The following is a 12,933-nucleotide window of genomic DNA, read 5'->3' as shown; positions in this document are numbered from 1 at the left end:
TCGGCCGCTTCCGCCGCTAGCACGCCGCCGTCCAATCACCGACGGCCGTCGGACCTGACCCATTGGATGCGCTTCTCGTCGGCGCTTACAGAAGTTCCGACATCGGATTCTGATCGGATTGCAACCGGAATCCGATCAGTGGCCGAAACCCACTCAGGGCAGTAGCCAAACGGCCACTGTCGACCGCGATTTAGCTAGAATCCGACCGAATTTTCGATAGCGTCGAATCGGGGGCATTCGTCGGATCGCCAGCGGCCACCGTCCTACCGTGCGGACCTCTTTATCAAGCTAAATCGGGCAATAGTGTCCCATCACGACTTGACAAGTCCACACCCCTTTCCGTCATCCTTCTGAATCGGCCAACAAGATGGCTATTTACCGGCCGATTCCTGACACCGAAATTCGATCGGATATTCCTTAAATGATCGCTGACAGATGTACACGCTCACCGCCCGCGAGTAGCGGTTCCAAGGAAGTTTTTTTTCTTCTTCTTCTCCGACACCCGGCTTTTAGTTCGGACGGCGTTGAACGGCGTCAGAGTGGTCGCAGCGGAGGTCCGGCCTTCCTACTCACATTTGTTATGTTCAAGTCCAGTGATTTTTTGGACGGCTCGCGTTGATCGCGTGATCGGATGGACGGCGGGTGACTTGTCCAAACGTTTAACCGGAAAGATAACGCTCAGCATAGCATTTCTATAAATTTTGTATGTATAAATATTTGAGTTTCGCTGATTTTAAATAATTTAGATTTTATCGAATTCGGATTTTTAAGAATTGTTTGAAATAATTTGTTAAATGAAAAGGGATTAAAAAAATGATTTTTACTGCCGATTTTGTAAAAAAGAAATTAAAATAGAAACATCTTCTCGAAGTCGATGTGGGCCCGCCTGCATCGTCATCTGGGTAATTTTATCGGGTGGAGAATAGTTAAGGCCAACTCATACTCGTTCTGAAACCTAGGGTTTCTCCTCTCTTCCTATAAATAGCCCTCTCGTCTCGCGTCTCCTTTTTCATCTTTTTCCGCCGCTGTTTCAGTTTCAAGGATTAGGGGGACTGTGCGATTCTAGCGAGATCGGCCGGAGATGGGGCACTCGAACGTCTGGAACTCGCATCCAAAGAACTATGGCCCTGGATCCCGGGTTTGGTAATCGATTCTATCATTACTTCTCTGTAATCTACAGATTTGTCTTTTCCCTTTGCTTTATATCAAGTTCGAATAGATGGCAAGTGGTGTTGTGATTCATGGTGCATGTTCACTTACTAGCTAGTTTCCCTGTAAACTTTTGATTGTTCGTGTTGGCGTGTTTTTTATTTGTTGATGAAATTGAAGGAGATGTTTTTAGTTATCGCTTTTGGTTTAGAATTAACAACTCTATTTCTTTTTGTCATTGTTGACATTCTTTCTTATCTATTTATCTTTTCGAGTTGGTAATATATAGTTTACTACGTGGAGGTTAGAATGATCAGCAACATCACGACCTTCGAAGATCTTCTCCGGTGTCTTATCTTCATTCTATTTTCTGATGGTGTTTTGACTGGTACCAATAAAAGTATTTATTTTGTATTGTGAGATTAGGTTTGCTTGATTTATGCGCTATGATATTGATATATACTTGTTTTCTTATATGATTCCGTAATTAATGCTGGTTGCTGGTTAATATCGAGATTGAAGTTAACCGTCAGTGATGATTTCCTTCGTTTATTGTATTGATCTTTTGTACGTGCAATGTTTGTCTAACCAGTGTTTTTTATAGCCGTGTTTGTGGCAATCCTCATGCGATTATAAGGAAGTATGGTCTCATGTGCTGCAGGCAATGCTTCCGCAGCAATGCCAAAGAAATTGGCTTTATTAAGGTAATTAAATATCTTGTTACTTTTATGTTTTCTATGTAAATTTTATTATATGTTAGATATCAGGCCAACATCACCAAAATAGTTTAGATGTTCTGCAAGTTCTTCTGCCAAGATGGTCATCCTATGGTCAACTTATTCAACTATTATTAGAATTATACTTTTTAGTGGGTGTGCTAATTTTTTCTTTCAGTATAACATATTTTGCACATGTTACTTCTTTTATACAGCTATAGTTTTTATTCATTCGTGCCTTCTTGGATAAATGAAACTTAATCACCAATTACAAGAGCACACCAAGTCTGGAATGATAGAATGATGTACTTAAGTAGAATAGATAATACAAATTAGTTGGGTTTAAGATGCTTGCCTGCTCATTGAAATATGCTAATTGTTTGATTTTACATTGTCTTGGCTGTTTCTTTGAGAAAATGCATGGACAAACTGGCTTGCTTCATCCTTTGCTGATGATTGTTCATGTTGTTACCTTGTTTCTCATTCCACTCGGTGTTGGATGCTAAGTGGAACTCCAAACACTAAGCCAAATGCCAGCCATTGGTAGAAACGATAACAGAGTTTACATCTAGTGTCTTGAGTATTTTGTGGCTGCCAAAGGATTAGCAGCCTACAATAATGGTGTTAGAATATTGGTGCTACATGCTATACTAGTAAATGCTCATCAAATCTTGCTGTCGAATCCTTCTATTGATTACCTTTCCATGTATTCACTGCATGTAAATTGAACAATGTAACTTGGATTAACTGTAGTGAATAACTAAACCACTTTGAGGTTGCATTTCCTACAAGTGATAATCAATCACGTTTAGAAGTGCTTTAGACATTTTGGAAGCATTTGATTTACCTTTAGTGACTAAAGGGTTGCTTCTTTTTGGCACTTTTAAGATACAAAATGTCCATTAAAGTTTTTGTTATTTGTCCAAGATTTTACAAAGATTTTGTATTGACTTTCCCATGAACAATTGATGCAAAGAAGTCCTTGATTTCTAATTTCATTTAAGCTTTTTTTGAGATAATTTAAATAACTAAGAATCAAGAAGCTGTTCTTGTACTCAGTTTCCCTTCAAGTTTGAACACTTGATCAGCTTTTTTTTTTTATTCTTACAATGGTAATTTTTATTGGCGGTTATGTTACTGTGTTTCTAGTTCCAAATTCCATCTGCTGAAATATAATTTATAATTTTAAACGTTCAAGGAACTAGTAGAATAACCTTTACCAGAACATTTTTGTATTGTAGTTTTCCTGAATTCGCAGGTATCGCTGAAGTGCTCATATTATTCTAACAAAATCTAACTATCCTATTCGATTACATCTGCAGTATCGCTGAAGATGGATGTTGATGCAGAATCAGCACTAGGAGTCTATCATGAACTGCAAGATTTTAGTTTGGACAATATTTAATATTGCATTATGTTCTAAACTTGGCGTTTTTGTTTGAACAACGATTTCTGTTTAACGCGTTGCCTTTAGTTCATCAACAAGACTACTAAATACATTTGCACTATATACTGGAAAAATTGAATGGTGCTCTTTCTCATTAGTATAATATAGGGGCTTTGCCCCCCTGCTTGATCCAGCCGGTGAGACACCCAGGTGCCTTTGCTCCATCGTTTTCAAACATCAAAGGCGTGGCAGAACGCGAAAAAAAAGTGTAAAGTGAATCAACGAGATAAGGTAAGTGGGGTAAATTCATTTGGAGAACAAGTTTCCTTGTGGTAAATTCGTTTGGAGGCGTATAGAATAACTGCACATTATGCTGGTGCTTATGTGCCACTTTAAAGATTCAGATCTTCACGTGGATGATAATAAAAGCATCAATTTATTATCTTGATATATACTCAGTTGCAATTCTCATAACATCGACTACTGAATTTTATCTTTCTTTCAATCTAGTCGGGTTAAATACGATTCAACTGATTTCTTTTTTTTTTTTGAAAAACGAATGAAAAAAAAGAGTACGTTGGAGTACAGGAAGTGAGATGGATGCAGCCATAAATATCCTGGAAGTATTTAAAAAAAAGCTGTGCTCTCAATTAATTGGATCCATTACGTTCTTTCTCAGTTCCAGCTAAGCTTAATCAATATATTTGTCCCTGTGCATCAGATGTCTGATCGCCATGGCGACTATAATGAAGATTTGGCAGAGGAAACACTAGAGAGGGACAATATATGTAACTCTGGCTGCTATTCAAAATGATGGCCTGCAGTGAGGCAGGGTCTTATCTTCTCATCTTCAATTAGTTTAGTTGAAGTGGCGAGGAACAACATCAAAAGATATATAATAATAATAATAATACCAAATGCTTTCAGATTGACTTGATTTCTTGCTTTCAAGAAGAGCACCCGACGCATTGACTGCAAAGATGCTTCATCTTAATGGTTCCATGGCGCGTGACCCAATAAAAGGGGCAGGCTCAGGTATTAATGATCGATCTGATCATCCAGGATGGACCTTGGCAACTCATTAGCAGTCCTACTCTAACTCTACTGATGTAACTCCTAACTGAGAGAGATTGTTTCAACCTATTTGAACTTTGAGTTATTTCAATTAAACTTGGTTTAGTTTGAGTACGTCGACATCGATCCTTCATTTGTTCTGTCTTCTATATCCTTCTGCTGACTGCCGTGATGATGGAATCACTCCATTCGAATCAATCTACGTCCCCATAACAGTATGCTTGTGAGTAGGTGGGAGGAGGGTAACAAAGCAAAGCCTGCTGCTGCTGCTGGCTCGTTCCAAGACTTCAGCGTGCCGACAAAACGCTGAACACATCCACAAACTTCATTCTGCTACCTCTTCCCACGACAAGAGAATCATTAAAGACGACATGTTTTTTGGGTGGACGGAAGCAATTTTATTTATAGATTTTCACTTCCCATCTGGTCAGGCTGTTTCCTGATGCATTGACACGCAGAGGGAAAATAACAGAGAACAGAAAAATGAAACAATAAAAGAAAGCGCTGGAGGAAGAAATCTGTCTATCTTTGAGGTATTCCGGAATGTTGAACAGAGGAGCCTCGATCACTGATTACTACATCTTCCTTCCTTTTTTCCTCGATCCCTGTGTGTGAATCACAACATGAGCAAAAACATCATCATCATAAGCGTAGAGTTAAAATGAAGAGATAGATAAAGAAGTATCTTTAGGAACTTAACTGGTCTTGTTGGGTTTTGTTTGACGCAAGCAGAGCATTGAGAGTACCCCATTTGCACCCTTAGAGCCGACTGTGCATGCAAAACTTGTTCTTGATATACATCCACAGGGACTGAAATAGAAGAACAGTTCGTAGCTAAAAAAGATGTGGAGAAGTCATAAGAGAAGTCCAAAGTTTCCTCCATGGATTTCTTCGTCCGGTAGTTGCAATCGGTGAAGCTATTCTGTGAAATATATGTTAATAATAGGTAAAGTAGGAGGGAGGGAGGGAGGGAGACCAACACAAATGGAGAGAGCATGCCTCAGAGTTGTTGAAGAGCTGCGAACTGGCAGTGTCATCCAAAGCAGAAGAGTGCTGGTTCCGTTGTTGCTCGACCAAAGTTCTCTTCTTCTTGCCGCCGTCAGCTGGAGCCAAAGCAGAGTAAAGGAAGCAGCCATTTCCATCATCTTCGCCGAAATGCGGCGGTCCAGAGGATGCATCAGAGATCATCGACAAGCCCTCCTCCTCTTCTACTCCTCGAAAGGATTCGCCATCTCTGTAACAAAGCGAATTTCGCTCGTCCGACGAGTGGACAAAGTACGTAGTCCAACCAGATTGGCAACCACTACTGCACTCTGAACTCATCGCCGCTTCCTTCTCCACTAACCTTCCTCCCTCGACGATGAGCATTGCGAGTTCTTGCGATATAAAAGCAAGAGAAGGAGAGCGTCGTAGTACTCGCAGTAGCCAATGAAGCAGCAGCAGAAGGCGATCACAGGCAACGTTTGTCGTCATGCAGCTGTCATCCTTCACCCACTAGGCTTGTCTTCCTCGGTAGAGATGAAATTTATTGGGCGCTTTGCTGGTGATCTCGGAGAGACAACTAAGAGAGAGAGAGAGAGAGAGAGAGAGAGATGAAAGACCTGACTTCCTCATGCTTGTTTGTTGCTTTGATTCATTAAGGTGTTATCCAGGACGACAGAGCGGAAATTTTAAGCGGGAAGAAGTAATTAAGCAATAGGTAAAGAAACGAATACAGGAACAATTGTGCACCGCGGATTGGTTTGAATCGAAATAAAAATATTATAAAAAATTTTAATATAAGATTATATTTCAGAATTTTAAATCTGTATAATCTAATTACCTCAATAATTTTTTAAAAAATATTTTTTATTATTTTCCTCAATCATTTTTATTTTTATCTTAATATTTTAAATCATTCTATTAATATTCTACTAAAATATTTTTAATTTTTAAAATAAAATTTAATTTAATTAAAAAACTTCTAAATTTTAAATTCAAATCAATTTAAATCCGAACTCAATTAAATCTAAAACCCTACAACTCGATGTGAAAACTTCCAATCCGATCGATAATTTTCGACTCGACTCGAATTAGATTTATTTTTGACACCCTAGATTTAAATTTTAATTCACAAACATTTTTTTTATGATTTATATAAATATTTAAAAAATAAAAAATAGTCAAGTTTATAAGCATACGTTTAAATTTAAACTCATGCAAAAACAATTTCACATGAAAAAATAAAAACAATCATATCTATTAAAAATAAAAATTTAAATTCATACAAAATAATTTATGATTTTCTACTAAATACTTTGCTTAATAAAAATAATTTTCAAAAGGATCATGTTGTTATCATTTTTTTTAATTAAAATTATTTTCAAAAGGATTTTTAAAATCTGGAAAGAAAAGATACTTATAGAGGTTTGAAATTGTAATCGATGCAATAAATATTTATGCTTCTAAATCCACTAAAGATAAGATTAGATGTAACTACAAACATAGTTCAAATTATCCGCATTTGATTTTGCAATGCTCGATTGAAATAGTTTTCTTTTTCAATAGCATGACAATAAAATCTCTTGCTATCAGACAACGTTTTCAGAATCTCACTGAAGAAGTCTCTACCAAGCAACATGACTGCTCTTTGCTAATGAAACTCGTCAGTCATTTTCCACATTAGATCTACTAAATCTGCTGCTTTTTACTCTACCAAGCAACTTCCTCACTGAATCTGCCTGATTCAACATTCTCTTCCGATCGAGCCCAGCTCTTGCTTCCATAGAAAATCTACAAACTAACTGCACCAACTGCTCACAATCTGTACTCAACAAGAACGGGCTTCATAGCTTCAATTTTCTTCTGCTAGAGAGAGCCGCTGCTGGAGCTCTGCTAGTTTTTTCTTGCACGGCTCGTTCAAAAAAATTTAAACAAGTTAAAATATTTTCTATGAAATAAATAGCATCTAACGAATCTGAGCATTCTGAATACAATTTAAGATTTTCATAATGTATACATACTGCAACGCATGTGCTATCATCAGTCCAAGTAATTACCAGAGCATCCCCATTGTCTTCTTCCCATCCTTGATTGGACTTCAATTCCAGCGCACTGTACGTGTAGGCCTGAAGAGAGGATGGCTTTCAAAGCATCTACCAGTAGAAGCCATTCTGTACAAGAAAACAATGTAAATAGCAACAGCTACTGCATCAAGCTCAAATTCATTGCAAGTGTTTCAGCAGCAGCAGAAGAATTCAATTTCTCAGTGCAGGAGAACTGACCTGAAGTGGAGCCTCACGCTGGTTAACAAGTGTGATGAAAGAGGATGAAACCATCCAGTCCAGCCAAATGCAAGGAAAGGCCAGTTGAAGCCTGCCGGTTCCCCGTCATGGATGATGGAATTGACCAATGCACAAGTGATTATAGCTGGCTTGGTTGGCACCAGGAAGAGATGGAGGGGCCACAACATGTGTTGTTCTATGTATACAGCTGCAGATGGTCTACAGGAAGCTCTGGTCAACTATAACTATAAGCATGCACATTTAATTCTTATGTGGCATTTAGATTCAGGTTGCTAGTATTTATGTGGCTGGACAAGTGATTCTTGGCCACAGCACTTGTGCAGAGGTCATGTTACATTGTAGAAGAGTGGCCTATCTTCTTGATCACACACCTCCATGGGTTCTTGGCTTCTTGGTCCCAACACTTCAGAGGTGGTTGTGTCAAAATAGGTGGTGGTAAGAAGTTAAATAGCAACAATGTGAAGCACATAAAGACAAGACAGAAGTATTGATGCAGCAGAAAGAATAAAGATACAATTCTCACTCATAAAACAAAAAGAAAAATACAAATTATATTAACTTAAAACTAAGTGTTTTCTATTGAATCTAGTAAAATAGGCCAAGCCTTGCTATACAAGAGATGGTTGAGTGATAACAGAATTGAATATGTTTGTTTTGAAAAATTGGTTAAACGTCCTGATAAAGCTTAGGACGGCATCTAATAACACAAGAGGCATTGAATGATTCTTAAACACGAGTGAAAATGGTCCCAAGAATGGAAGAGCAAACCTAGAGACACAACCCTATAGATTAACCAATAAATGCACACACACACACTCAACCTTGGCGACCATGATCAAGGCTTGAGAGCAAGAGCCAGACCAAACTTGGGAGTTCTTTCCAAGGCCTTGGTGTCAAACTCCCCAGAGATGGTTACTATTGATTTTGGCCTCACCTCATGTTGAAGAAGAGCCCCTAACTTCCCAAAGTTGTTGAGTCTTGCCTTCACTGTTGTCAGGGGATCCAGTGCATATTGTCCTCCAACGGTGACTGTGTTCTCATTTATGGAGAACCTTCTGAGAATCTCGAGTACCGTAGAGCTCCTTTGAGACTCGTCAAAATGGCGCACATAGGAAGCTCTCATAGTGTCTCCCTTGTCCGTCCTGAGGAGAACAGTGTCACTGCATATTTCTATGAAATCGCTGAAGACATGCAAATTATCAGTATTAATGCTTACAGAATCACAGAAGCATTATACTCTGGCTTTGTTAGGCCTATTCCAGCACCGTACTTGGTAAAAGCTCCTGAGACAGTATCAAAACCAGCTTCTGCACCAAAGGCAATGCCTTGTGAACCAATCGTCCCAGAAAGCTCAATTAAGGGGGACTTGTTCAAAGCCACTACCGATGCAAGACTTGCATGATCATGTAAATACTGCACTTCCAGCTGAATTATGAAACTTTCATTTTACTCTTCAGTATTAGAAAAACAACAGCTAAAATGATCAAATCTTGGTACCTTTCCAGAGTTATAATCAGGTAGCTTAATTGAAGCAATGGTCTTTGTGGATGGCAAAATACCTGAGATGATCAAAGTGGTGGAAATCTGGAAGGAAGTGAAATGAGAAATGAAAACCTCTTAATTGTTTATTAATTCTCAAGTAGTGTTGAGAAAGAATGGAGCAGCAAATGTACATTTGATTCGGAGTCAACTTTCACATCAATGAAGGTTTTCTTATACTTGTACTGTGAACCAACATCAAAAGTACAAAGCCCTCCTTTCCTGACAGCAGCAGATGTAAGTGCCTGTTCATTAATTAGATATAGAATGGAAGAACGTTGAATATAGTTGGATGAGAATACACACAAACATACAAATATTGAAAAACAGAATGATCCTAAATCTTGGTAGAAGAAAAACAACTGTGGGGTTTCAATACTAAATATCAGATAAATAATTATCAATCATAATCGTACCACTGATTTCGTATGAGATAGTCAAAGAAAAACCAAAATAATCATTTCATTTCATGATACATAATAACATTAGAAAAGAGGTGAGATAAAGAATTTCAAGTGTACCACCCTTCAGTCTCACTTGGAAACTAATGAGTTAAAATAAGAAAGTTTATAGGCTTAAATGAGTGAACTACCATTAACTTGAACTTACATATTTTCAGCTAGTTGTTAGATCTAATAATTTGATCAAAGCAGAAAAAGATGCTGAGCAGTGGTGTTATGAGCATGATTAAATTTATAAAACATAAATGGAAGCAAACTTTTCACTAAATTCATTTTACTTTGGTATTTCTTTTCATATCCTATGTAATAGAATAAGCAGCTCCCAACTACATGTTATGATAGATCGTGATGCATTTAGTCCACATGGTGAGTTGTGGGGTACTAAAGAAGCTTTATAGCCTAATATAAGTGAGCTACCATTAGCTAGGACTTAAGCATTTAGATCTAATAGTTGGGTCTGTCAATTTACTAGGTGAGTTCCATCTTCTAAGTGGGTCATAACAGATATGTTAGCTAGGAAAACAAGTTGGCAGAACAGTTCATGGTCAGCAATCATTTTATTTGCATTACAAAAATGGTTAAGAAAAACTTTCAGTGAATTCATTTTTACATCTTCATGTCTTTCATATCATGTAATAAATTAATAGGTACTTCCAAATGAGTAATGATATAGCTTGTGTTGCAGATAAATAAATGGAACTCCTGATTCGCATTGCTCACATTAACAAGACAAAACAAGGTATAAAGGCTTAAACTTCTCTAAGATTTGGTTCACACCTAATTTGAGAAATGGTAGAAAACATTTTGCTAAGTTCTCAAGTAAGATAAGCAATATTCTATCTTATTGATATCTCCTTCAGCATAATCCCATATTTAATTCCTTAGGTATTCCATTGATTTCATTATATGATATCATCATACTGATGGTTCTAAAACGTGTCATTAGTCAATTCTCTTCTATTTTAGTATCTCATATCAGATCTAGTGGGCTATCCACGTCTGTTGTAATATTTGTCCACATCAAACACCACTAAATCTGTAGGTTGGTGCGTGAATTTAAAAGGAAGATTCTGAAAATTGTACGGAAATAATAAAACACACTTGCATGCTGTAATGCAAGAGAAGAACAGGCACACAAAATTAACAGACGATAACACTAAATACAGAAAGATTACAAAATTGGAAAAAGTAAAACAAAACAGTATGGCTGGATCACTATTACAGAAGAGCCATTTGACATGAATAGACACATAACGGAAGGGTTCAGTTTCCCTAGATGTTTCAAGCCACTCCAGATGTGTAAGATAATTAGAAAGATGAACGACAACCAACAATTGCACAGTAGCAAACACACGAGTAAAAAACCAAAAAAAAATCCTGAACTGGGGAAAAAATAACGAGTATGCCATAATTTCCGTGCTGGAACAGGGACCGTTAAAACGGTATTAACGTGGAACTATAACTCTTCATCATAGAAACAAAGAAGGAAATTCTTTTTTAAAACAATCAGAAGGGTAGCTACAAACAAATTGAAGGACCAACAAACATGGTCGGATCCACCGATCATTATGAGCACTTCAGAGAAAAACAAAGGTATCCTAAAACTAACAAACACACCGTGAATCCAAAAGGCGAAGAAAAACTAAATTAAGGTTCGAAGAATGATTACCACTCCAGTGATGCTGGAGCTCGAGACGGATAGCTTCTGATCGGAGGTATAGTCCTTCGTCAGCAGATCTGAGTAATCAACCAAAGGTAGAGGGAAAATAAAAATCAAAACTTTAGGTCAATAAAAACAGGAGGAAACTGGGATGCGACGAGTGATGAAGGCAGAGCGACATCAAAGATACCTTTGGCCGTCTTTCCGATGTCGGAGAAGAGCCCCGGTCCGGTCATTGCTGCTGCGGCGGCGAAGAGAGAGGGAGAGATGGAGAGAAGGGTAATGCAATAGGGCTTCTCTCTCCACAGACAGCGGAAGAACTATACGAAGATATTTATAGTAATTTAAAAAGGCCAATGCTGCTCTCAGAGACGGCCATGATCGAAAGCTGTGGGATGAGCCCTTCGAAACGGACGGCCAGGAGCGGCCGCCAAGATTCTGAACGAATCCACCGAGCTTTTCTTGATAGAGAAGTTTGTCAATTTTAATAACGGCGATATCAAAAAAAAAAAATTTATTTCCCTAATCAGAATAATCAAAGGGCATATTTTAATAACGGCGATATCTATTCTGTCCGTCAACATTAACTTTTATTCAATTTTCAAAATATATCATATTTAAAAAATTAAATATAAAAATTATTTATATAATTTAGATACGTACAATTTAATGTCTCTATTTCTCCTCTAGAACACAAATCTCTCTCCCGTTCTCTCTTCTATCAATTAATATAATTCTAATTTATTTTTTAATTTAACTACCAAATCAAGATTCCATATTAAATCTATATTTTTCAAACTATATGATTGCAAATTCATAAAAATCAAAATAATCTATGCCTTCTTGATAAATCATCATTTTAATAATAAAAAAATAAAATGAATAAACAATGTATAAAGGAAAACCACTTTCAAATACGTAGAGCATCCGCAACGCGCTGTTAATCGGGCGTTAATAGCAGACGTGGAGGAGCGAAGGAAGGACGTGGAAGAGTGAGGGAGGAGTGAGAGAGGAGTGAGGTATTGAACGCGTTCAGAGTTCTGAACGCGTTAATAGGTGGATCCGTGCTTTTTATTTTTATTTTTTTAATGTTAACGCGTTCGTAGAGGCTGCATAGTGTGAGTGGTGGTCGACCACCACGACCACGTGGGCGACTACCAAGGGTGCAGATTGTGAGTGGTGGTCGACCATTGGCCGACCACCACTCAACCACGTGTTAGTGGACCCAATCGACCACTGGTTAAAGGCGTTATAACGCCACGAGCGTTGCGGATGCTCTAATATCAAAACGGCTCACTAGAATCATTGTAAAAATAATGAATATATATTTGATTGATCTTATTGTAAAGCTGTTTGTATTCTTATGATTAATAATATAAAGCAAAGCTTGGCTGAAAGATCATCTCCCTAATTCAATTGTAGTAAAAAGGGCAACAAAATTAATAGAGTTAACTCAGATTGATCTACCTACAACATCCAAGTCATGTAACTTTCGCATTTCATAGAGTAATTTAGTGCTGAATAACTAAACTTTTGCAATTTATTTGAATGCAACCAGAAAGAATGAATCAACTGCTACACAGCAGATGATAAAGAAATAAGAATATATAAATGAACAATGACAAAAGGAGTAACTACTTAAATGCATAAAGGTCTGATTAAT

The 12,933-nt window shown here is 37.6% G+C and overlaps 3 protein-coding genes across 4 annotated transcripts; 1 reads left to right on the top strand and 2 right to left on the bottom strand.

Moving 5' to 3' along the window:
• Positions 1-1,002: 1,002 nt before the first annotated feature.
• Positions 1,003-3,373, top strand: LOC141839258 (small ribosomal subunit protein uS14). Its single transcript, XM_074726965.1, has 3 exons — positions 1,003-1,143; positions 1,754-1,853; positions 3,188-3,373. The coding sequence occupies exons 1-3, from the start codon at positions 1,082-1,084 to the stop codon at positions 3,194-3,196; spliced, it is 171 nt and encodes a 56-aa protein (XP_074583066.1). The 5' UTR covers positions 1,003-1,081; the 3' UTR covers positions 3,197-3,373.
• Positions 3,374-4,901: 1,528 nt separating this feature from the next.
• On the bottom strand, positions 4,902-5,649 carry LOC141839257 (protein SOB FIVE-LIKE 5-like). Its single transcript, XM_074726964.1, has 4 exons — positions 5,326-5,649; positions 5,152-5,248; positions 5,027-5,109; positions 4,902-4,931 (listed from the first exon to the last, which is right to left on the bottom strand). The coding sequence occupies exons 1-4, from the start codon at positions 5,647-5,649 to the stop codon at positions 4,902-4,904; spliced, it is 534 nt and encodes a 177-aa protein (XP_074583065.1).
• A 2,448-nt stretch (positions 5,650-8,097) lies between these two features.
• Positions 8,098-11,562, bottom strand: LOC141839848 (mitochondrial outer membrane protein porin 5-like). Of its 2 annotated transcripts, none has more exons than XM_074727696.1 (6): positions 11,461-11,562; positions 11,280-11,347; positions 9,284-9,394; positions 9,108-9,194; positions 8,827-9,035; positions 8,098-8,752 (listed from the first exon to the last, which is right to left on the bottom strand). In XM_074727696.1, exons 1-6 carry the CDS (start codon positions 11,504-11,506, stop codon positions 8,446-8,448), a joined length of 828 nt encoding a protein of 275 aa, XP_074583797.1. In that variant the 5' UTR covers positions 11,507-11,562; the 3' UTR covers positions 8,098-8,445. The 2 variants fall into 2 exon arrangements, with proteins under 2 accessions (XP_074583797.1, XP_074583798.1); XM_074727697.1 differs by having other exon boundaries at positions 8,827-9,023.
• Between the last annotated feature and the right edge of the window lie 1,371 nt (positions 11,563-12,933).

Source organism: Curcuma longa, chromosome 11, assembly GCF_044706935.1.
Source record: "Curcuma longa cultivar G26 ecotype Majalengka, Jawa Barat chromosome 11, ITB_CL_G26_1.1, whole genome shotgun sequence".
NCBI lineage: Eukaryota > Viridiplantae > Streptophyta > Magnoliopsida > Zingiberales > Zingiberaceae > Curcuma > Curcuma longa.
This window is presented reverse-complemented; position numbering and strand designations above follow the sequence as displayed.